General features: G+C 42.6%; 3 protein-coding genes across 3 annotated transcripts; all 3 read left to right on the top strand.

The window, feature by feature from the left end:
- The first annotated feature begins 57 nt into the window (after nucleotides 1–57).
- Nucleotides 58–2,477, top strand: elp5 (elongator acetyltransferase complex subunit 5). Its single transcript, XM_037113019.1, has 8 exons — nucleotides 58–354; nucleotides 471–531; nucleotides 650–730; nucleotides 1,064–1,275; nucleotides 1,515–1,690; nucleotides 1,773–1,868; nucleotides 1,955–2,055; nucleotides 2,153–2,477. The coding sequence occupies exons 1-8, from the start codon at nucleotides 300–302 to the stop codon at nucleotides 2,259–2,261; spliced, it is 891 nt and encodes a 296-aa protein (XP_036968914.1). The 5' UTR covers nucleotides 58–299; the 3' UTR covers nucleotides 2,262–2,477.
- A 536-nt stretch (nucleotides 2,478–3,013) lies between these two features.
- Nucleotides 3,014–15,160, top strand: ctdnep1a (CTD nuclear envelope phosphatase 1a). Its single transcript, XM_037113021.1, has 8 exons — nucleotides 3,014–4,016; nucleotides 7,083–7,149; nucleotides 9,406–9,524; nucleotides 9,629–9,700; nucleotides 9,949–10,065; nucleotides 10,175–10,286; nucleotides 13,218–13,302; nucleotides 13,824–15,160. Exons 1-8 carry the CDS (start codon nucleotides 3,912–3,914, stop codon nucleotides 13,882–13,884), a joined length of 738 nt encoding a protein of 245 aa, XP_036968916.1. The 5' UTR covers nucleotides 3,014–3,911; the 3' UTR covers nucleotides 13,885–15,160.
- Nucleotides 15,161–18,100: 2,940 nt separating this feature from the next.
- Nucleotides 18,101–20,480, top strand: gabarapa (GABA(A) receptor-associated protein a). Its single transcript, XM_037113245.1, has 4 exons — nucleotides 18,101–18,348; nucleotides 19,695–19,773; nucleotides 19,884–20,002; nucleotides 20,151–20,480. Exons 1-4 carry the CDS (start codon nucleotides 18,259–18,261, stop codon nucleotides 20,229–20,231), a joined length of 369 nt encoding a protein of 122 aa, XP_036969140.1. The 5' UTR covers nucleotides 18,101–18,258; the 3' UTR covers nucleotides 20,232–20,480.
- The last annotated feature ends 380 nt before the right edge of the window (nucleotides 20,481–20,860 follow it).

Genomic DNA, 20,860 nt, shown 5'->3' with positions numbered 1-20,860 from the left:
TAGTGAAGTGTCGGGAATTGTGGGAAATGAAGTTTTTGAGTATGTACAGACTAAACATGCTACCTAGCGATGCATGCTGTACTTGAATACGACAGGGGAAGTTTAATTTTCTGTTACACATTAAGTCTCTGTGACTGTAGGCCGCTCGTCGTTTTGAACTTTGAGGGAAGTCGTTTTTTCTGCTGTTGAATTATCGCGTTTCCCGCAATTTTATTCTGGTATTCACATTTAAAAGGGACGTAAATCAGTAGCATGCTAGCTCGTTTTAGCTGCCTTGTACAGTTTACACACAGTGAACCATGTTGACAGAGTTATTGCAAGGCACAGATGCCGGAGGGTTTCTGTTAATACAAGGTAAATGCTTTAAATGTACTATAATTTAAATAACAAGTCTGAACGGTGACATAGCTGTCGATGTTTAGTGCAGTAATGACACAGTAGAGTCGTGTACTGTCTTCTTGCACCGGTAGATTCTGCTGGTTATTGTGGTCGACACCTCCTGAAGAGCTTCATCAGTGCTGCCCTGAACAGGTATCTACAGAAATACGTCTGGTGACTGTTTAATTATAGGAACTGTCATGTGTTAATGTCTCTTAGTGATGTATTTGGTACATACACGAGTAAATAAACAAAGTATGCCTTGTGTCAGGGAGGAGGTCGTCCATGTGCTTCACTTCGAGGTGAGTGAAGAAGAGCTGACAGATGGATTTAAAGGATCCCACATTCAGAGGTAAAGTAACTTTTATTCTTTAAGCATTTAGCCCACCAAGAGAAACATATTAACCCCCTACTGTGATACTGGTTAATCATTCAAAGTCATTTCTCGAGCTGAATCAACAGGTTTCAAGTGTGCCACTGTTGGAATGTTTTGCTTTTCCTTGTTTTATTCTCTGCAAATTTTTAATAATGTGGCTGTAATTCTCAAAAGATGTGATGGATATTTTTCCTGACATTGTTATAATGAAGCAAATAAGTGAAAGAACAATCACTCAATGACTGTATAACATAAATAATATGTAACAATAAGTTAAACTATCCAATGTTAATCATTTTGTCACTTCAGGCTACACTTTCACAATGCCTATACGGACCCGCTGGGCTGGACTGATCTCCCAGCTTTCACAGTCCACCACTTTAATTTGGAGGAACTAGCACATCGAATGAAGCAAACGTCGCACTCCAAACCAGTGACCTTAGTGATCGACTCTCTGTCGTGGGTTTTGAGACATCAGAGTCCTCCTGCTGTCTGCAACACTCTGCAGCAACTTAGAAAAGGTGATAAAAGTAACTTACGTCTGTGTGTTGGTGCAGTGTCTTAAGTTTTTTTTTTTGTTGTGGTGTTGAATGAAAGGTGTGACATCAGGGCAGTATTAGGCATTATAAAGCTTTTATCTGTAAATTAAGTACAAGTTTTTATGAACCACTATCTGGGCCGAGTTACTTTAGAGTGAACGTTAAGGTGATGCAGCAATTCCACCATTCGAGGGTGTTTTTTTTTTCTGTGTTTTCATTAGGGGGAGCTGTGAGAGCTATTATAGGTCTGCTCCATGCAGACATGCATCAGAGGGGCACTGTGGGAAGTGTTTGCCACTTGGCTACTTCTGTCATCACGGTAGCACCTGGGATGAAGGGAGACGAAGCAGTGGCCAAGCTAACTAAGCGCTCCAAATCAGGGAAGGTTATGCAAGATGTAAGTAGTGTATCCTTTGGGATGACAGTTCTGTTCCCACACTGTTACATACTGTTGATAACTTTTTTTTTTTGGTCCTCAGGAGGAGGTTTTCAGCATCAAAGAGGATCTTACAGTCATAGTGCAGAGCAGGCCCAGTCATGTTGGAGGCAGACAGAATGAAGCAGAGGAACAAGAGGTGCAATACAACTAACAAACACTTAACACATTCACACCATAAAGAGATATAGCAGGGTTTAAAGTGTCATTTTTGGGTTTCTACAGACGGACCCAACAGCCAACTTGACCTTCAATCTGCGACTGTCTGATACTGAGCGTGAGGCCAAAGAGAAACTTGCACTTCCTTTTGTCTTCAGCAGGGAGAAGTAAGAAAGCATATCCTTAATTTTCAACTTTTTTTCATGGATAACATTCAGTATTCTCAATGTCCCTTCTCTCAATGTCCCCTTTTTTCCCCTGCAGGAAGACAGCTCTGCTCCACTCAGGCCCGGGTTCAGGACGAATTCTGTACGAGCCTGATGCCAATGACGACTATGACCAGGAGGACCCCGATGATGATCTCGACGTGTAGTATTAGGGTGTACAACCCACTGAATATAGTAGTTTCCAAAGCTTTATCGACATCTATTAGAGCACTAAAGATAGAATATAATGCTCCATATTTCTGTAAAAATCTGTATAATGTTTATTAAATGGTTTTATCCATAGTAGTTCTACCTGTATATTGATCACCTTCATCTTTTTAAATGTTTTTTTTAATTATTATTAAAATAAAACAATAACTTTATCTGACTGTTGATTTAAACTACACTGCATTTTCATAATAAGTCATGTTGTACATGTAATGTACAGACTCATGTCCCTGCGACTGCTCTCCAGTGAGTCACTTCTAACAGTCGTCTGATGCTTTACAGGACGATGTATCGCAGGTGCTCAGGTGTTGCTCCTCTCTTGTAAAATACAGGATGCTTATACATTTTTACAGATCCTCCAACAGTCCAGCAAAACAAATGAAACAATCCACTCTAAAGTAAACAGGCAATCTGAACTGTGATCTTAAGTCATGAGGTGATTTGTACATAAACTGATTTTATTGTAGATGATGTTGATGCACTTGGATTTCTTATTGGCTTTCTATTTCCCATTATTATTGGCATTTCTGAATCATAAGTGTCAAATGAGACTGAAGTAATTAAACAGACATAGTAAACTTTGTACTAACTGACACTTGGCTAACCCACGCCTCCCTGTTCCTGACAGATATTATAAAAGAAGCCTATAAAACCCCAACCCTATAAAAAGTATTCACCCGTCGAAATGTTCGTATTGTCTTACAGCTGAATCACAATGACATCATGAGGTTTAACTGCACCATGAGAGCAGGAGTCTGCAAACCCACACGTGTCACCAGACCTGATGTGTCAAACAGCAGCAGAAGAAGAGAGATGCTGAAACATGTCTGAAGGCTCGGACTGGTGATAAACGGGTCGATTTCATCAGACTGGCCTCAGACTCAGACTCGCTCGTCCACGTCTGTTTATTTTCTTTCCACGTGGACGTGCTGCGCGCAACCACAGGATTCCTCGCGGAAGTGACGGCAAGGCGGCGATGGCGGCTCGCAGTTTCATTCCGGATTTCCACTGGACTACAAACCGAATCTAACGGAGCCGGCTAGACTTTTGTGAACTTTTGTAAAGCTGTCTCCCTTCGGACGCCGCACACAGTGAAGTCACGTTGAAGCGGTGCTTGACAACGAGCGGCCCCAAAGGTTTTTTGGGGTATTTTTGTCCTAGGTTCAAGGTGGTCACCCTGTCGAGCTAACGGTAGCTTGGTGGCTACTAGCTAACGTTAGTTGGTACACAGCTAGCTCCTGAGCTAGCTTGTCAACGAGCTGCGTGCTAAGGTCCATACAGCAGCAGCCGTCGTGCAGCAGCTTTTCTTTTGACCACGTCCACGTTTGTCTCCCACCGTTACAATGAAAATGTTCTCTATTTAACGTTAATTGTGCCACAAGTGTGCAGAGCGAGGTACTCACACGTTTGTCTGGCCTCAATTGTCAGTCAGTTTGAATTGCTAGTTTGGCGGCTGTGGCTAAAACGGATTTTGACTATCACTAGCAAGCAAGTTCCTGCAGTAATTGTCCCACCAACTTCGGGCAGGAGCGCGTTTGCAGCTGAGAATCGAAGTTGACTTGCTGTGGGGTCTTTGCGTGCTCATCAACATGCTGAAGACCCGGCAATGTTTACTTGGCATCCGCACTTTTCTCGGCGTAACGTCGAGAATATGGGGCTTCATCATGTACATCCTCAGGAAGCACCTACGAACGGTGAGAACGAGTTTGTGAAATGTATGGCAGTCGATCCTGTTGTGTCTCTGTGATATGTGTGCGAACATGATTACCTTGCTGTATTTTCCAAGTGCTTAAACATTATTTTTCAGATCACGTCGACCTGTACGGATCGGATGCTCGTCTGGCTCCCTGAGAGTTGGACTTACCTGTCTTTCTCACCTGTGCATCCATTTAACCAAATAATCTGTTAATATGGGATCAGATCCCACCATCCGTGCAGCCCCAACCTCCCATTCAGTGCTCTATCATTCAGCTGAAAACTCTGTTTAAAAGAATGTATTAAGTGGCGATAACATTTAGTTAGTTTGTATGCGAAAGTAATATACACTCTTTCACAGCATCTAAGATAAGGTCCTGAACTAGTTACCAACAATTTGAAACCAAAGAATGATCACGTTGACATTAAAATAATATAAAACAGAGAAAACCAGCTCATCCTCACATTTGTGAAGCTGAAGCCACAGAACGTTTGGTATCTTGACTTCAACAATGAGTCTGCCCTCCAAATTGTAACTTTTGGATGGTTGATTAATGGGTCAGACCGTTCTCAGCTCTTTTTAATAGAGTATCTGGGGTCTGTTTTGTGATGAGATAGTGTGAATGAATGGCTCATTCAGCTCCATTGCAGAGAGGGAAAAACCTTCCACATCCCAGCAGAGCGGCCAACACGAGCCTTCAGGTCACCTTCAATCGCTTCGAAATGCCTCCACAATAAACATGGCATTTAACGTGACCAAGGCCACCTGCTTGTAGCTCACACACGCACACAGGTGTTGTCAGGTCGTTAATAGACGCACACATGTGGTGTAATACGAGTGGACTTCGACACGAGCTTCGGTATCAAGCCGACAAAGCTTGGAGGACTGCCCCATGTGGTGTAATCATCTCGCTGTTCGAGGTTCGTCTGCAGTTTATTGTGTGGCAGCAACACTTGCGGGTTGTCGACGGGCCCTGAGAGTGAGTAGTCCAGTCCATGTTATGGCTGAAGTGAGAGGGATTATGTCAGCACAGAGAGCGCTCTGTTCTCTCTCCCTCCCTCTGTTTCTCTCATTTTCACTCACAGTTTAGCGCTGTTGTTTACTTTATGCAATGCGCCAGGACAGTGTCACGAACCGCAGACCCCAAATGTAGAAGGCAACGTAACACAGGTGAGCCTGTAGATGGAAACTGGGTTAAAACCACGATAGGTGATTTGATGAGGACCGTTTGAAGATGTGGAGACTTAACCCACCGATTAGTACAGTTAAACTATAATTAATACACATTTGGGCTCAAGGGGTTTCTGTTCGAGACGACCACAGTGCGTAAAGTGACCCGACTGAAAACACTGGGTCAATAAAAGCTCAATTGGATTATGACTATTATAATATGACCAGGACATAATCCTGTTCATGCTGCTACTGTGTGTCAACAGATGACGAGGTGATTGTTTATTAATCTTACCGGTGACAACAATGTTGCGTAATGGTTCTACTTACTATCTCCCACATGAGTTCCTCTCCTATGACAAATGCCCAGGGACCACTACGGGCAGTGGTGAGATGCCAGTCCAAGTAGTGCCGGATGGTGCATGAGCTTACAGGAACAAGTGCATCATAACTTTAATGGTATTCTTAAGATCGAAATTAAATAAAATCCATTCGCTTATTAACCCAAAACTTCCAAGATGATTAGTTGATTTGTTAATCAACTGGAAATAAATCTGCAAGAATTGTAATTAGCAGCATTAGTATCATAAATGTGTTTTTATTTAAGGCAAAAAATGCTTCTTCAGCTTCTCAATAATGAAAATCTGCTGGTTGTCCTAATCCTCAATGATAGTAAACCTAATATCTTTGGGTATTGTAATATTGGTTGGCCAATATTCAGTTTTCTGTTTGTGGGAGACTTAGGTGATCCTATTTGGCGATGGGTCCCTCAAGAAAACGACCACGTTTCACATCATTTTGGACCATTGATATAATATCCATGCACAAAAAGTTGGCAAAGCTGGACAAGATGATAGAAAAGTAACACTCACAAAGCCGAAAGACGACACTTACTGAAGAAGTCCAACCATCAGATCATAGAAAAGTCATTTAGTAGATTTTGAATGCTCTTTACATTGACTTCACATTCATCTGGCTTTAGCCGGGGCTGTACCTGAACTTTACCGTATGTTAATGCAACTGAAAGAATTATTTGTTTGCAGATTATAGTTTAGTTGAAGTCATTTACCAGTATCCTGATTGCAGCTAGCTGCTTTTCTGACTCACTTATTATAGATGAAAGAATTTGAGATATTGCCAGGTTGAGAGAGCATCATTAATTGAAAATTGCAGCCCTGGCATGGTGGCAAAGGACCCAGCCTGAGTCTCCTGGCCTGGGGTCCAGATGGACGCTCTTGGAGGTGCAGGGAGCTAAGTCGAGGGTTGAGGTCCCCCCGTGGTGCCCAGCAGCTGCTGGCACCGATAGGCTTCCCCCGAGCTTCCTCTGCCAGGCAGCAGCGGGAGGGCACACAGAGGGAGGCCCTGTCCGAGGCTTAGGTACCAAGCAGCCCAGGCTCAGTCAAAGTCACCCTGCAAGTCTCCCTTTCTATGTGTGCCCCATGCTCGGCTGACACCCACCGACAGCTGGGGGGATAAAAATAGCCCTGTGAAGAAAAGTGCAGAGCCCCTGGTCAAGAGGGGCACTGGAAAGGATCCTCTCTGTAGTCACTGACCAGAGGGGAGCATGAAGTTAAGAGAGAGAAGTTAGACACAGGTGAGAGCAGCGGAGTCATCCTCCCCTGTTCGACTGCTCAATCTCTAATGTGAAGCAGAAGAAGGTGGCTGATTCCACAAGTACTCTGTCATCTAAAGGCTCAATATACGACTTTATGACTTTCATGGAGTTATTTGCATTACGTCTGATTTAGAAAGAAAATGAAAAGACCAAACTAAAACACACATTTGAAACCTATCCACGATGTAGTTGTGTCATTATGGCTCAGTATATTGTATGTGGTTTGTAATCATCTGTTCAGGACTGACTGACTGTTTTATCTGCTGTGTTCATTTGCAGATAATCCAGTATCAGACGGTGCGATACGACACTTTGCCTCTGTCACCCATCTCCAGAAACAGACTCAGTGAGTACATGATTGTTTTCATGATTCGACTACTCGGCAACATTTTTTGGACCCTTGTGTCAAAAATTGTTTAACAAAGTTGGATAAAGTACTGTTAAAACTACACTGTACCTTTAGGGCTATATTTTTATGTGAGTAGAAGAAGAAGTAGTAGAGCAGAAACACTGTCAGTCACAACATATTTGTAATTTGGAAATTGAAGTCAGAGTCAAACCAGTCTGTCAAGTAAGAAGTGATTGTGCAGAGAACATGCATAACAACATAACAACAGACACTTGTGCACAGATGCACAACTTGACCCCTTTCTCGGGACACTAGTATTTATTTTTGGACGAACCTGACAGCATTATAATGTAAAGAAACTCAGACGAACTTTAAACTTGTGTGTCATAGCTCACTGTTACTTCTAGCTAACTGCAGTTAGGTTTCTGTCTGAATTGTGTCAGTAAACTTATTGGCTACATCGGTTGGAAACTGTGTCTTTTTAATAGTGAATACTTACAAACAGTGGTTTTGTGTGTAAGGCGTTCGGCTGAAGTTTCTTCCATAATAGACTGTGTTCATATGGAAGCCATTTTCCTCTGACGTCATGCTAATGATGGGAAGTGAAAATGCTGTAATGATGTCATGCTTTGTCAAAAGTCGTGTACATATAGGGAATCTGATGAATTGTTTTAATTTCACCGCTTCCTAGTTGATCAGCAACTGAAATGATGGACCTTGAAAATGTTGGATTTTCACTTACCTGTACCACTAAAGTACAACATATAAGCCTTCTCAGTGTGTGTGCACATGAGTGTGATCTGAGAGAGTATTATAGATTATAATTTAAAGCCAATCAAGAATAACAATAGGAAGTGGTTCTGCAGTCAGGATACCTGAATTTACCCTGGATGACATCAGTGCTTCAGAATCTTTTTCCCAGTTATAAATGTGACGTGTGAAGCAAACTGCCTGTGTAAAATACAGAGAATGGTAGGAACAATACTTCAATGTGAATAATATTTGATTTTTTAAGTTAAACTACCCACAAAAAACTTTATTAATAAGGAAGAAGCATACAGTGTCAGGGCTTCCTGCCCCGACTCTACAGTGACGAGACATGTTGCTGATGTGGAGGCAGAGAGGAAACGCTAGATGTTGCAGGCAGCACCTACACCAGCTCGGACGGGTGTGTGTGCACTGAATAAGCTTCCCTTCTGCCGCACAGAGCTCATTCAGAAGAACACTCTTGACTTCGAGGAAGGATTGTGTTTCCGTTCCACTTGACTTGTCTCTCACTCACGACACTGACCTCAGCTGTAGGCCCAGGTCCAGTCTCAGTGCATGAATCATTCCTTTACATTCACGGCTGCTTAAAGGGACTTTTAAACTGTGGTCTTTCAATTTGTGCATCACGTTGCTCTCACATGTGTAAAAGAATAACATCAGCAGAAAAGGCTCCAAGGACGTTGTATTCACATATCCTGGAAGACCTTGTGGCTCAAAAAAGCTCCCTTAAAAAATTCTCTTGAATGCTGCTTATTATATGCTGGATGTGCCAGCATTACGTAAGCCTATGATATCCACTTAGTCAAGCTTTCGCCCAATCATAATCCAACAATTATTCACATAGTGATAGAAGAATCTTCTTAGTAAGCCCACTCAAATGTACTACAAGGACATTTTAACTGGTTATGAAACATTCTCAGTTTTATACTGATGCCTCTAAATGACCTACATATGCAAACAAGGCCATCAGCGAGAAGATTGGCTATTGCTATATAGTTAAGCTCAATGCCTGCCACTGTGTCAGGACTCTGAAAATGGGCTGAGAATGAATAACAGAGTCTCACAGCCTGAGGAAAGAAGCTGCTCTGTAATCTGGTGGTATGGCAGCGGAGACTTCTGTAACTTAAATAGTTTTATTGGATCAGGATGTTGCATTCAGATCAAGATCTCTCTCAAGAGAGCGTTGAGTACAGAATGAAAAAATCAAGTGTGTTTATATGCACGCATCAATGAGCATTTTACACGTGCACCTGCAGATGACAGCTCTGTCTCCTCCTGTCAACAATCAGTCACGATAGATAAAGTTAGGAATAAGGAAGAAATCTGGTTACTGAGCTGCTGCATGTACACTCAGCTTTGATAGAAACCAGTTACACAGTGTATGTAAAGGTTGTGTAATATCCTGTGCAGCCTCATTTCTGCCAGTGGTTTCTTGTGTACATGTACAGTGTGTCACACGTGTCCATATTATGTGATGAACTCCAGATGCAGTAAAGAGGAAGATTCTGGTTCTGGACCTGGACGAGACGCTGATCCACTCTCACCATGACGGGGTCCTCAGACCCACAGTGCGACCTGGCACGCCGCCAGACTTCATCCTCAAAGTACGAGCATTCAGACACATAAACATGTTCGAGCGCACATTCACTGAAGCCTAAACGCTGCCTGTCTGCATGAACGGAGTTCAAATGTTTGTTTGTCCCTGCAGGTCGTCATTGACAAGCATCCAGTCAGATTCTTCGTACATAAAAGGCCACATGTTGACTTCTTTTTAGAAGTGGTGAGTGTCAGTCTGTGATCAGGGTTGTGTGTTTGAATCCTAGATTAACATGGAGGGGAACAGTGAAGCACATAGCTCAGATCAGCTTTTATCCTGTTTGTCATCTTTGTCATCACTTCTCATTGTACTGTACTCTGACACAGCCTGATGTCATAAATCTGTATTTGTTTTGGATAACGATCCTTCGAGACTCACTCTGAATTGTGTACTTATACATTGTGTGCTCTATACTCTGTGTGTGTACACAGGTGAGCCAGTGGTATGAGCTGGTGGTTTTCACAGCCAGTATGGAGATCTACGGCTCGGCGGTGGCAGACAAGCTGGACAACAACAGGAACATCCTGAAACGCAGATACTACAGACAGGTACCATCCTAACTGTATTTAAACACTGTGTTTTAAAGATGCTGCTGATCGTTCTGTCCCCTTTTTTGATTGTGTTGGTGACATTTGTGTTTTCTGTTTCTTTTTCTAGCATTGTACATTGGATCTAGGTAGTTATATTAAAGACCTGTCTGTAGTACACGATGACCTGTCCAGTATTGTGATCCTGGACAACTCGCCTGGTGCTTATCGTAGCCATCCAGGTAAGACTCAGACATGTTTTTTTGTGATCAATTTTTTTATTACTATTATTATTATTATTATTATTATTATTATTATTATTATTATGCTTGACAAACAACGAACATAGCCCAAGACAGGGGAACGTGTCGAGGGAGCTCGCCAAACATTATCAATAATGAAAAATACACGAAGGCATAGGACAAGATAGGGGGAACTAGACAACCAGGAACACAAAAATAGGAGAGCCAATAGCAAAAGAGTTACATGTCTTTCAAAGAAACAGCAGCAGAGCGCCAGGAGTCAAGAGTCCGCTCACTGGCACCACTGATTCGGACTGTGGAGGGCTCCAAATACATAATGTCCAGAAAAGAAGGAATCCAAGCCTTGACAGTAAGAGAATGAGGTGGCTTCCACCGGGTAGCAGTCATTTTCTTGGCTGCAGTCAAACCAACAAAAACGACACACTTATTAAGTCTGGAAAGAGTAAGAGCTGACAGGTCGTTCAGGACCAACACACAAACAGATACAGGTACTGTTATTTGTAACAATGCAGACAGTTTTGATGCGACATTGCTCCAGAATTGACCAACAGGAGGGCAGTCCCAAAACCTGTGAATAAACATACCGTAATAATAGGACCGAAACGCAACTGACATTGTTTTTAGGACATATTAATGAAAAGATATCCTGAAGTGTCCAAGGATCCACTGTGTTAACTTCTAACATACGCCAAGATACAGAGGAATGTGGATCAAACCAGGACAGCAGGAGTAAAGCTCAAAATTAGGAACAGCCATACCGCCATCCTCCCTCCTCCTCTGTAGAGTGGACAATTTCAGGTGCGGACACTTGAAGTCCAGATAAATTTGGTGGTTGTAGATCAAAGTCTGGTCCAGTAGTCAGATGGAGGAGGAAGAGGGACCATGGAGCTGACAGAATTAATCATGGGTAGAATGTTCATTTCTATAATACAGACCTGAGATCTAATAGAAATAGGGAGGCTATTCCACGTCAGATGTGGACCAGTCAATTTTAAAGCTGGACATATTTCCAAATTCCCCACTTATGGACAAAAGAGGTGGTAATGACTGAGCGGGGTTTTCCAAAAAAACTAAAATGTCGTCCACTTACAAAGACAATTGGTATGGCGTGTTATGGACATAAACGGGTGAGACCAAAGTGGACCAGCCGATCGCTTGAGCGAGCGGCGCCAAGGACAGCACGAACCGAGCAGGACTCAACAGACAGCCCTGGCGTGAGGACCTAGATAATGGAAAGAGAGCAGAAAAGGTTTGACCAGTCAGAATTTGCATAGAGGGATTCCAGTATAAAGTTTTAATCATCCCAATAAAAGTGCTGCCAAAGCCCATCACCTCCACAACAGACCACAAATATGACCACTCTAATCGGTCAAAGGCTTTCAGAGCATCAAGCGAAAGCACCGATATAGGAGCACTATTGTTAGTCGGAGCATCAATAATGTGAAGAAGACGGCTCACATTATCAGCTGCCGGCCTCGACTTAATGAAGCCTGTTTGATCAGAACTGACCAATGATGGCATACGGGACTCGCGGTGGTGGGCGAGAAGCTTTGCAAAGATCTTCAGATCAGAGTTTAGAAGGCTAAGCGGATGGTAGCTGGAACACTGAGTGGGGTCTTTATCTTTTTTCAGCAGCAAAGAGATGAGGGCCGTGTTAACATCCCTCGAAAATCTGCCCTTTTCAATTGAAAATATAATCATATCTAACAGAAATGGACCCAGCTAAGACTCAGACATGTTATATGTATGTGTAAGAGTTCATGTATTACACCATTAATCATAATGTTGACAAAAAACCCACAATGTCACCAAGTGCAAAATGTTTTGTATGCAGTGTTACATTACAAATGTCACATCATCGTTATAGTGTTCACTCTGAAGAGTAAAGCTGCAATGCAAAAATGTTTATTCGAGTAATTGTTAATCATAGCAATCAAAATATATGTGAGAATAATCGCAGTATGTGTTTTTCAAAACATCCTCTTCCAGTGTGAAAATCGTTTCCCAAACTTGAGTCGATGCTTTTTTTTACTCAGAGCATCAGCGTTGTCAGTGTCGAACACAGGTGTAATGAATCGGCTGATTGTCTGCTGGTTGCAGTAATAGTTCCAGCAAATCTTCATTAACATTATTAGTTCCACCTGTGCTTGTTCTGCTAAGCCAATTCAATACGTCTGCTTTGATTTAGAGCTGCCGAGATAAATCGCCTAGCTGTCAACTGTTCAATTAATCTCCAACTGTTCCGACAATCAATAATTGGTTTGAGTTATGAGGGGAGAAATGTTCTGATTTCTCAACTCCTCCAAACAAAAATAATCAACAGATGAATAGACGATGACAGCAACATTTTGCAGCCATCTTTTGATTCTGATTCAGTCACAAATAATGAAAACATGTTTGTCTTCTGTGTTTTTTTCTCATGGGCAGTATGAATCAAAACCTTTGGGAACCACTGACCACTTTTTTTTTACCTCTCAGTTTGAAGTGATGTAAAATCACAGTCTGGCCTATTAAGCTCTTTAACAGTATTAACCATATTGCATATAAACCACAAGCACTGCCTGAAAATATAATAGGTTTCCTTATTTCTATGTTGTTGATTTTTTTGTACTCTTTTGTGAAATCACGAGGTCAGCATCGAGCCTCAGTGCGCTCAGGCTCAACTGCTCATCTCCTGTGTACGTTTGAACATATAAGACCAAATGATGCACATCGATCTTGTGACGAGGCAGGAAGAAGACAAATAGCCGAGGTGTTGTTCTCGCTACAAGGCCTGTATTGTTAATGCCGGAACACTACATTAAATCTGCTACTCCTCTAACGCTCAGCGGCCTCTTCAACACAGCAGCATGAAATCACAACCATGTCTGTTTCTCTGACACAACTCACTGGCTGTTTTCTGCCCTCCAGACAATGCAATACCCATCAAGTCCTGGTTCAGCGACCCTAGTGACACAGCACTTCTTAACTTGCTGCCTATGCTGGATGCACTAAGGTAAAAGGGATTATAAAGTTGGACTGAAAGCAAATGGACAGTGCAAACACTTGAACTCTTGTGCATACAGTCTGTATTCAAATGGGAGTGTGGTCATTTAAGAGATGCAAGCAAATAACAGTTAACATTGACATTATTCTGAATATTTAAATACAGCTGTTGATTAAATTGTTGCTAATACTAAAATCATACTTCCATTTCTATGATACAGTGTACAACCTTATTGATGAACTGAATTGTTACCTGATAACTGTGTATCTTTAAGGTTATTTTGGGTCAAATTTTGATTATAAGCTGTTTTTGAAAATGGTTAATTATCTGGGGGAAATTGGCTCATTTGTTTTCTTCCTAAGAGTAAAATAAGAACCTCACAGACACAGTGGTGATGTTGAAATCAGTGCAGTCGTCTCACTCTCAGAAAGAAAGCAAATGTCCCAATTTAAAGCTGAACTATTCCTTTAATGACAAGCTAAGCTGGTAGAGAACATTCAATGTCAGTAATTTAATTCTCTTCGTCCCAGGTTCACTGCTGATGTCCGCTCCGTCCTCAGTCGAAACCTCCACCAGCACCGGCTCTGGTGATTGGATGAATCAAGAGGGGGCGGGGCTTGTTGACCAGCCTCTTCCTCTCTTGCCGGCTTCCATCCTGCCCCTCCGTTCCCACACAGACGACCCACCAGCCCTCTCTGAGCCTCTCAGACGTGTGCTGAGGAGATGAGGGTTGGGGTGACCGCCTCACACGGGATGAACAGTACGGGACCACCGGAGCCCAGAACTACTGAGGAGGGACGGGGGAGCCACCTTGTTTTTTTTTGTTTTCCTTCTATTTTTTTTCTTCTTGATTCTTTATTTGTATTTTTTTTTTTTTTTCCAAAACAAAATGGAGCCTCTCTGCCTTATCGCTCCTGATACTGACTGTGTGCGTATGAAGATGAGCTTGTGTACATGAGTCAGAGTATGCTTGCTGAGTTCGTTAGTCCCTTTTTAAACTTTTTTGACAATTGGGAGGGGGGAAAAGAGGAGGATCAGCAAAGCAACAAAGACAATTCTGCATTATTATTTCTTCTTCTTCTTCTTCTTCTCCATCACCACCAGACATTGCACTTAAGCAGACAACTCATCAATTTACTGTCTTAACCCCTCGGAGCAACTGAGTAGGGGAAAATAGAGAACCACCCCTTTTTAGATCGACCTCATACCCCGACAGTGACTCATTCATTTCTGCAGATACGTTTCTCTTCCCCCTGAACAAGAATGGATCCGTTTAACTGGTGTAATCGATGGACTTTTGCTTGCAACATACCACCCACAGGCATTTTTTCTGGACAAATAGCCGAGCAGCCTGATATTTCTTTTTTTTTTTTTTTGTTGCCCAGCCACAACATCACTCTTTCCCCAAAGCTCCTCATGGGACTCGGTGATAAAGACGACTGAAGCGTTGTGAGAGGAAAAGAATGGCTTGTAACGATACGTGGACTGCCGTGCCGCCTTTCCATATCTGATTGTTTCTCTATTATAATATACGATAAATGACTTCTGCATACCATGACATTTCGCTCGTCCCCATCTGCCATCTGATGCCATCCTGATTTCATCTAATAGGAATTGCACTTATTTTTTTTCTCCCCTTCTCTTTTTGTTGCAGTTGGTTTTGTATTTGATTCAAATTTGCAGCCTTTCCCCGTTCAGTTTTTACCCGCTCCGCTTCTGTATGGGTTCAACTATTAGACCCTCCGTCTTTAAAATGCCTTCTGAACAATGTCAGTCTTGTCAAGGCTCACAGCGGCTTCTTATTGGCTCTGTCTCCAGGTCTGTGTTACTAATAAAACACTTGTCAGTATCGACCAGTTACTATCCAGCTTGTTTTTGTTTTTTTTAACATGCCATTCACTCTGCGGTTTTAACAACGTTTGGATCAGCTGACTTCCCTTGCTGGGGTGAGAAGCTGAAATGGATGCACAGTTCTCTGCTTGATGCCATGGGGTTTTTTTTTTTTTTGGTTTGTTTTGTTGCTAATAATCTGCTGCCATCATGTGGTGAGACAGAAAACTGCACTGGTCCTCTTAGAATTCCTGCAAAATAGTTTGGTGCATACTATTGAACAACAAACTATAAATCGCCCCCACTGAAGTCTTTGCGAACAAACGAAGGCACCTGATGACATTTGTGCTTGTTTTAAAGCTGTCTTATGTCATAAAAGATCGCTGGAGAGCTTGTAATGGCTGTCTGTAGGTGAATACACTCAGCTGGTACACCTAATGCATCCTTAATACAACTGTCAAGCCGAACATCCACCTTCATGGTTGAATGTTATGAGATAAGGGTTGATTTGGCTGTATAATCATTTAGAATCATATTGTTTTATACTGACTGTGTGTGTGTGTGTGTGTGTGTGTGTGTCCACCCTGTTTACATGTAAACCATGGAAACATCCCTCATCTTTCTTAAAAGGGACACACAGAAACCCGAAACAGAAAGAGACAGCTGTTCCCTGTGTTAATGTTGGCACCGTTGCTACAAAGACATTATCAGCAGCCCGGCAAACATCAACCGTAAGAATCCCAATGTGACGGAGACACCCTGACCTCAGCGCTGCGAGCAGGCAGAGTTACACACTGAGGTGTATTAATGAGTAGGCGGGTGTTTATTACTTACTGATCTAATAGAGAGAAGGTTGGTTTTTGCTGGACACACACATCAGCGGGGGAACAGACAGGATTTATTGCAGGACTGTTGTGTTAGAAGGTGATAGTTGCAGCCAGGTGTACCCGATGAACGTGGGAGTGTGTGAAGCCTGATGTCACAGTTAAGGATACCTGTGCAAATGTGGAGGCTATTTTTCTAAGAAACCATGTACCATGTTTTTTAATCATAACTTGATTACAGCTGAATTTTTGAGGTGGTCTTTTCAGCCCTCAAAATTGTAGAATACAGGTAAGATCCTGGTCATGTGCACAGCCGTTGTCTTTCCCAACATCTTCCTGATGATGATTTAAAAGTAAAATTTGGAAACCGCAAACATCCATCTGCTATTGTTTGCAGTGACTCGACTCCCCGGCAGAGTTTGAACAAGTCACCGTGTTAAATTTCGACCTCATCTGTTGCCAGCGGCTGTCGGCAGTTCCTAGGACGGAGGACTTCGAGGGAAGACCGCTGTCTGTATTTTCTCTCTCTGGCGACACCTCCCTTGAGGTTCTTGCTGTTTCTCTTGTCAGCACGTGGCCTGTTTTTTTACAGCGAAGGTTTCATACTGAGAAATATTTGTAGATGTAACAACAACAAAAAAGGACTCAGCAGTGTGTCAATAACTGCTACAACAGTCATCAAGACGTGTGAAGTAATGAGCTGCTGAGTCGGCCTTGTGGGAGACTTTGTGGTGGAGGGATAAGGGTGTCACCGGTGATGAAGAGCTTTTGTGGAAGAAATGTTTAAGTCTAAGGAGGACAACACACCTCACAGTGAAGTCAGACTAGTTTTATTTTAAAGCTTGGACCAGGACCTGGAAAACAGTCCTGTCCACAAGTGACTCAGCGCAACACATCCTGCACCAGAGTAAAACCCACCAGCACTGTCAGAGTCCCCGACAGGCGAGAGATATGATGACGCGTGTTGAACACTGTGCTGTGATTAAAAAAGCACACATCTGCCAGAACACTGTTTGGATGAAGCCAGTCTGTTGGGAGGAAAATGACAACAGTGATGATCAGTTCACATTCTGTGTTTCACTGACCGAACAGTACCTGCAGGGAGGGACTCTTCAGATAGGCAGTCTGACAGGACACAATACCAAAAGACTGAAGCACAGAGGGGATTTCTTGTGTCACATGAGCCAGCAGAGTGAGTCACTGAGATGTGGATGTCTTACGCAATAGACAGGTTGGCAACTTTTCCTATCGGTGCCTCGGGAAATGAGCACATGAACAGCAAAGTGTGGCTCTTGACGTTAAACACACCATATTTCAGGTGGTGCTTTATCTTCAATCAGTATTCATCATGGTAAATCAACAATAAAATAGGCAGTGTCCTAGTGGAAAATGAACCTCTTTAATGAAATATTTCAAGTTAGGTGGGAAATGTACATGTACTAATGTACATTGTATTGCTAAGAAGGGACAAAAAGTGAAATACCCGGAGCTCAAGGGGCCCATTTATGCTCCAGGATGTGTTAATGGGAGTCCATTAGCTCTTTTTTTTTTCCTTCCAAAGGGTGGAGAATTATTTGTGATGAGGTGGCAGCTTCAGGTGCAAAACACTGCTGCTGAAGCCGGAATGGATCCTAGCTCATGTAATCATACTCCATTATGAACCTGCTGTTGTGTCAGCAGTGGAAATTTAGAAACTCCAGTGCAATTTAGTCATTATCAGCGATGGTCTTGGTCCATGGGTGAATACACAATGACAAGCAATATTCAAAACTGTTGATGAGAACCCGCTGGATGCCGTTGGGTCCGGATTCAGAGCATAAATCAGCCACATTGCAGAGTAATACCGCTCATTTTGGACTTTCTTCCCTGTAGCCGCAGACTGCTGGGCCGCGGTCATATGACAAGGACAGCTGCCTCTTCACGGCCCTGCCCTGCGTCTTTACGCGCAGCGGTTGTTCAAAATAAAATAGTTCCGCGGAAAACTGCCTTTCAGATTTTAACCATTCCAAAACTGTTTCATTTCAAACGAAGAAAATTGCCTTGAATACACATCGATTGGCGATTTATCATTAACGGTAACGTGGTCATGGTCAGCGCAAAGTCCACCCATCGAACTAGCCTCTCCGCTACGTCATATTGTTATTGTATCCCTCCGCCGCAGTCGCACTAGGAAAACAGCTGTGGCGAGCTAGAAGCTAGTTAGCATCGTTTGTTTTTGTCGTGTGTGTCAGCGATTCGAGCCGTTCCCTGAGAAAACTGCTATCGTACAAACCCGGAGTGACCGACCTGTCGTCTGTCATCTCTCTTAACCATGAAGTTTCAGTACAAAGAAGAACACCCTTTTGAGAAAAGGCGGTCCGAGGGCGAGAAAATAAGAAAGAAGTATCCGGACAGGGTTCCTGTAAGTAGCTAACGTTAGCTTGCTAGCGCGATATGGTGTTGTTAGCATGTTGACGGGTGGCAACAAGCTCAACCAGTTGGAAAGCTTGCGCTGCCGAGCTAATTGTGTGTGACACTTAATGTGCGGACAAAGTGTCTAACTATCATGATGTGGTTCAGTTGTAGCTTTACCCAATCATCCTTATTTTCTCCTTATGCTTCTGCCACGTTAGTAAACAGCTCACCAGTTAGCTAATGAAGCTAACGTTAGAGGTTATCCAGAAAGGATTTCGGCCGCACCGTACAGGCCAGCTAGTGGTAGCTCCGTGTAATTCTTCCGGGTGTGTATTTATTTAAGCAAATACTGCTAAATAAATAAGATAAATGCCATTAAATGAAACAAAATACTGCCCCTCTTGTTAATACGGCTGTGGTGGTTATATAGGAGAAAGACAGTGTGGTGTGTGTTCAGACTGAGAGGTCTGAGGGGAGGCTGGGTGTAGTTGAGGCTGTGTGTTGAAACGCCAACAGCAGCGCACCTTAAAATAGTTCGGCTGGGTCACAAACAGGGCGCTTGTTTACGTCTTCTGGCTATTAGACAGGTTGTGCAGTCGACGGGCTTTTGACTCTGACGGGGTTGAAGCTGATAATGTTCTCTAGGCTTTCTGTCCTGTGTGATAAGCTCTGTTTGTCCTCAGGATACCATTTTAGTTTCACATACTCTAATTTTCTGAGTCATAGATGTTGATAAACTGAAGGCACCACTGCAACTAACTATTAATTTCCATCGCAAAGTAATCAGATATTTATTTCTCATTTACTAAGATTCAGTTGGTCTTTAGAATTGTCAGGATATAGTAAACAATAGGCCATCAAATCGTCACAGAGCCCACCATGACATGGTTAAATGTATTGATCAGTAGTCCACTGATGGAGATTGATTTAACTGAAGACTAGGGAAGCTATAAGATGTTTTTAAATAAACATTTGATAATTAAATTTGTGGCCTGTTAATGTGTTGAAGCTCTACAGCAAGTGAGTGCCTCTGCTCGGTGTGTGGGCAGATTGTATTTTACTCGTATTTTTAGCCTGAAAGGAAGAAACGTAACAGATGGTTTAATTTCTGGGCTTCCGGCAGTCTTGATCATAAACATGTGGATGAACCTGTTTTCTTATAAGGCACAGACTAAACAATTCATGGGAAGTGTTTTAGAATTCAGATACATCAGGGCTAAATATATTTCTGTCCTCGCTTGACTGACAGTTTAGTGCACATCCCCTTTCTGAGAAAGATGAAACCACAGCTATGGTTCAGAGGAAAGTTTACTCTGATTCATTTGTGACAATTCTTGTTTTTCTCTTTTTCAGGTAATTGTGGAGAAAGCCCCAAAAGCCAGAATAGGAGATCTGGACAAGAAGAAATACCTTGTCCCCTCCGACCTGACAGGTAAACATTGTATTTTTGTGCTCCTTTCCTGAACCGTATTAAAAAAACAACACTCATCTGTTACAGCAAGCTCTGAAATTATGTAAATTCTATACACTCTCTTTTATCAGTGGGCCAGTTTTACTTCCTCATCCGGAAAAGAATCCACTTGCGAGCTGAGGATGCTCTCTTCTTCTTTGTAAACAACGTCATTCCACCCACTTCAGCTACCATGGGACTGTTGTACCAGGTACTCATTTTCTACCTCGCTGACCCGCTCTCAAGAAGGACGTTATCAGCACGTTGCGTTGTTCTTTCCAAACTTATACTTAAGCGAGCCTCCGTCTAAATTTTTAATGCCACGCTAACATCTTTTCTTTTGTTATCCTCCCTCTCAGGAGCATCATGAAGAGGACTTTTTCCTCTACATTGCCTACAGTGATGAGAGTGTGTATGGGAGCAGCCAAAGGGAAATCTGATCCCACTATTACGCCCCCCCACCCCCCCCTCCAACCACTACCCACCTTTCTGAGACCTCCACCATTCATTCATTTAAATATTAAATCCAGCTCAGCAGCCTAGAGTTCCCAGAGTAAATATGTCAAATGCACTTTCACCCTCCCTCATACATTACCCACCTCCCATCCATTTATGTCTTTATTATTCTGCAGTCTGAATTGTATTTGTCTCCTCTTTTTCTTTTCAGTAAGCGACTTGGGTTAAGTGGTCTTGTGGCCAGTTCTTTTTCTAGTGTCATAATTGATCACACTTTACTGAAAACACTCAGAAAGAATAACGAATAATGTTAGAGCTAGGCCATAATTATAGTTACCTCGGGGTTAAGGGAAGAAAGGCATAGTATGTGAGTTCAAATCAGTTCTTATTGAAGTTGAAGCTAGTTATTAGTTGTCTGCTTTTGTTGGCCTGCTGGAGGTTTAAGTGCGTTTTGAGTTTAGGGTGGAAAAATAATATGCGTCTACCAGCTGAAGGCAGGTTATTTTATGTCTCTGGCAAAGGATAACTGTTTTGCAGCAGTTCTCTTCCTCGGAAACTGAAGTGGCTCGGTTAATTTGTCAAATTCACCAGGTACTAAAGTATGTGAATGGGA

The sequence above is a fragment of the Acanthopagrus latus genome, chromosome 10 (assembly GCF_904848185.1).
Source record: "Acanthopagrus latus isolate v.2019 chromosome 10, fAcaLat1.1, whole genome shotgun sequence".
NCBI classification, from domain to species: domain Eukaryota; kingdom Metazoa; phylum Chordata; class Actinopteri; order Spariformes; family Sparidae; genus Acanthopagrus; species Acanthopagrus latus.
The sequence above is the reverse complement of the archived record's forward strand: the minus strand, read 5'-3'. Positions and strand labels throughout refer to the sequence as shown.

Coding starts and splice junctions, on each gene's coding strand:
- elp5 (XM_037113019.1), top strand. CDS start 300: ATGTTGACAGAGTTATTGCAAGGCACAGATGCCGGAGGGTTTCTGTTA. Junction 532..649: donor ATCAGTGCTGCCCTGAACAG/GTATCTACAGAA, acceptor GCCTTGTGTCAG/GGAGGAGGTCGTCCATGTGC. Junction 1,276..1,514: donor TCTGCAGCAACTTAGAAAAG/GTGATAAAAGTA, acceptor TGTTTTCATTAG/GGGGAGCTGTGAGAGCTATT.
- ctdnep1a (XM_037113021.1), top strand. CDS start 3,912: ATGCTGAAGACCCGGCAATGTTTACTTGGCATCCGCACTTTTCTCGGC. Junction 4,017..7,082: donor TCAGGAAGCACCTACGAACG/GTGAGAACGAGT, acceptor GTTCATTTGCAG/ATAATCCAGTATCAGACGGT. Junction 7,150..9,405: donor CATCTCCAGAAACAGACTCA/GTGAGTACATGA, acceptor GATGAACTCCAG/ATGCAGTAAAGAGGAAGATT.
- gabarapa (XM_037113245.1), top strand. CDS start 18,259: ATGAAGTTTCAGTACAAAGAAGAACACCCTTTTGAGAAAAGGCGGTCC. Junction 19,774..19,883: donor TGTCCCCTCCGACCTGACAG/GTAAACATTGTA, acceptor CTCTTTTATCAG/TGGGCCAGTTTTACTTCCTC. Junction 20,003..20,150: donor CCATGGGACTGTTGTACCAG/GTACTCATTTTC, acceptor CCTCCCTCTCAG/GAGCATCATGAAGAGGACTT.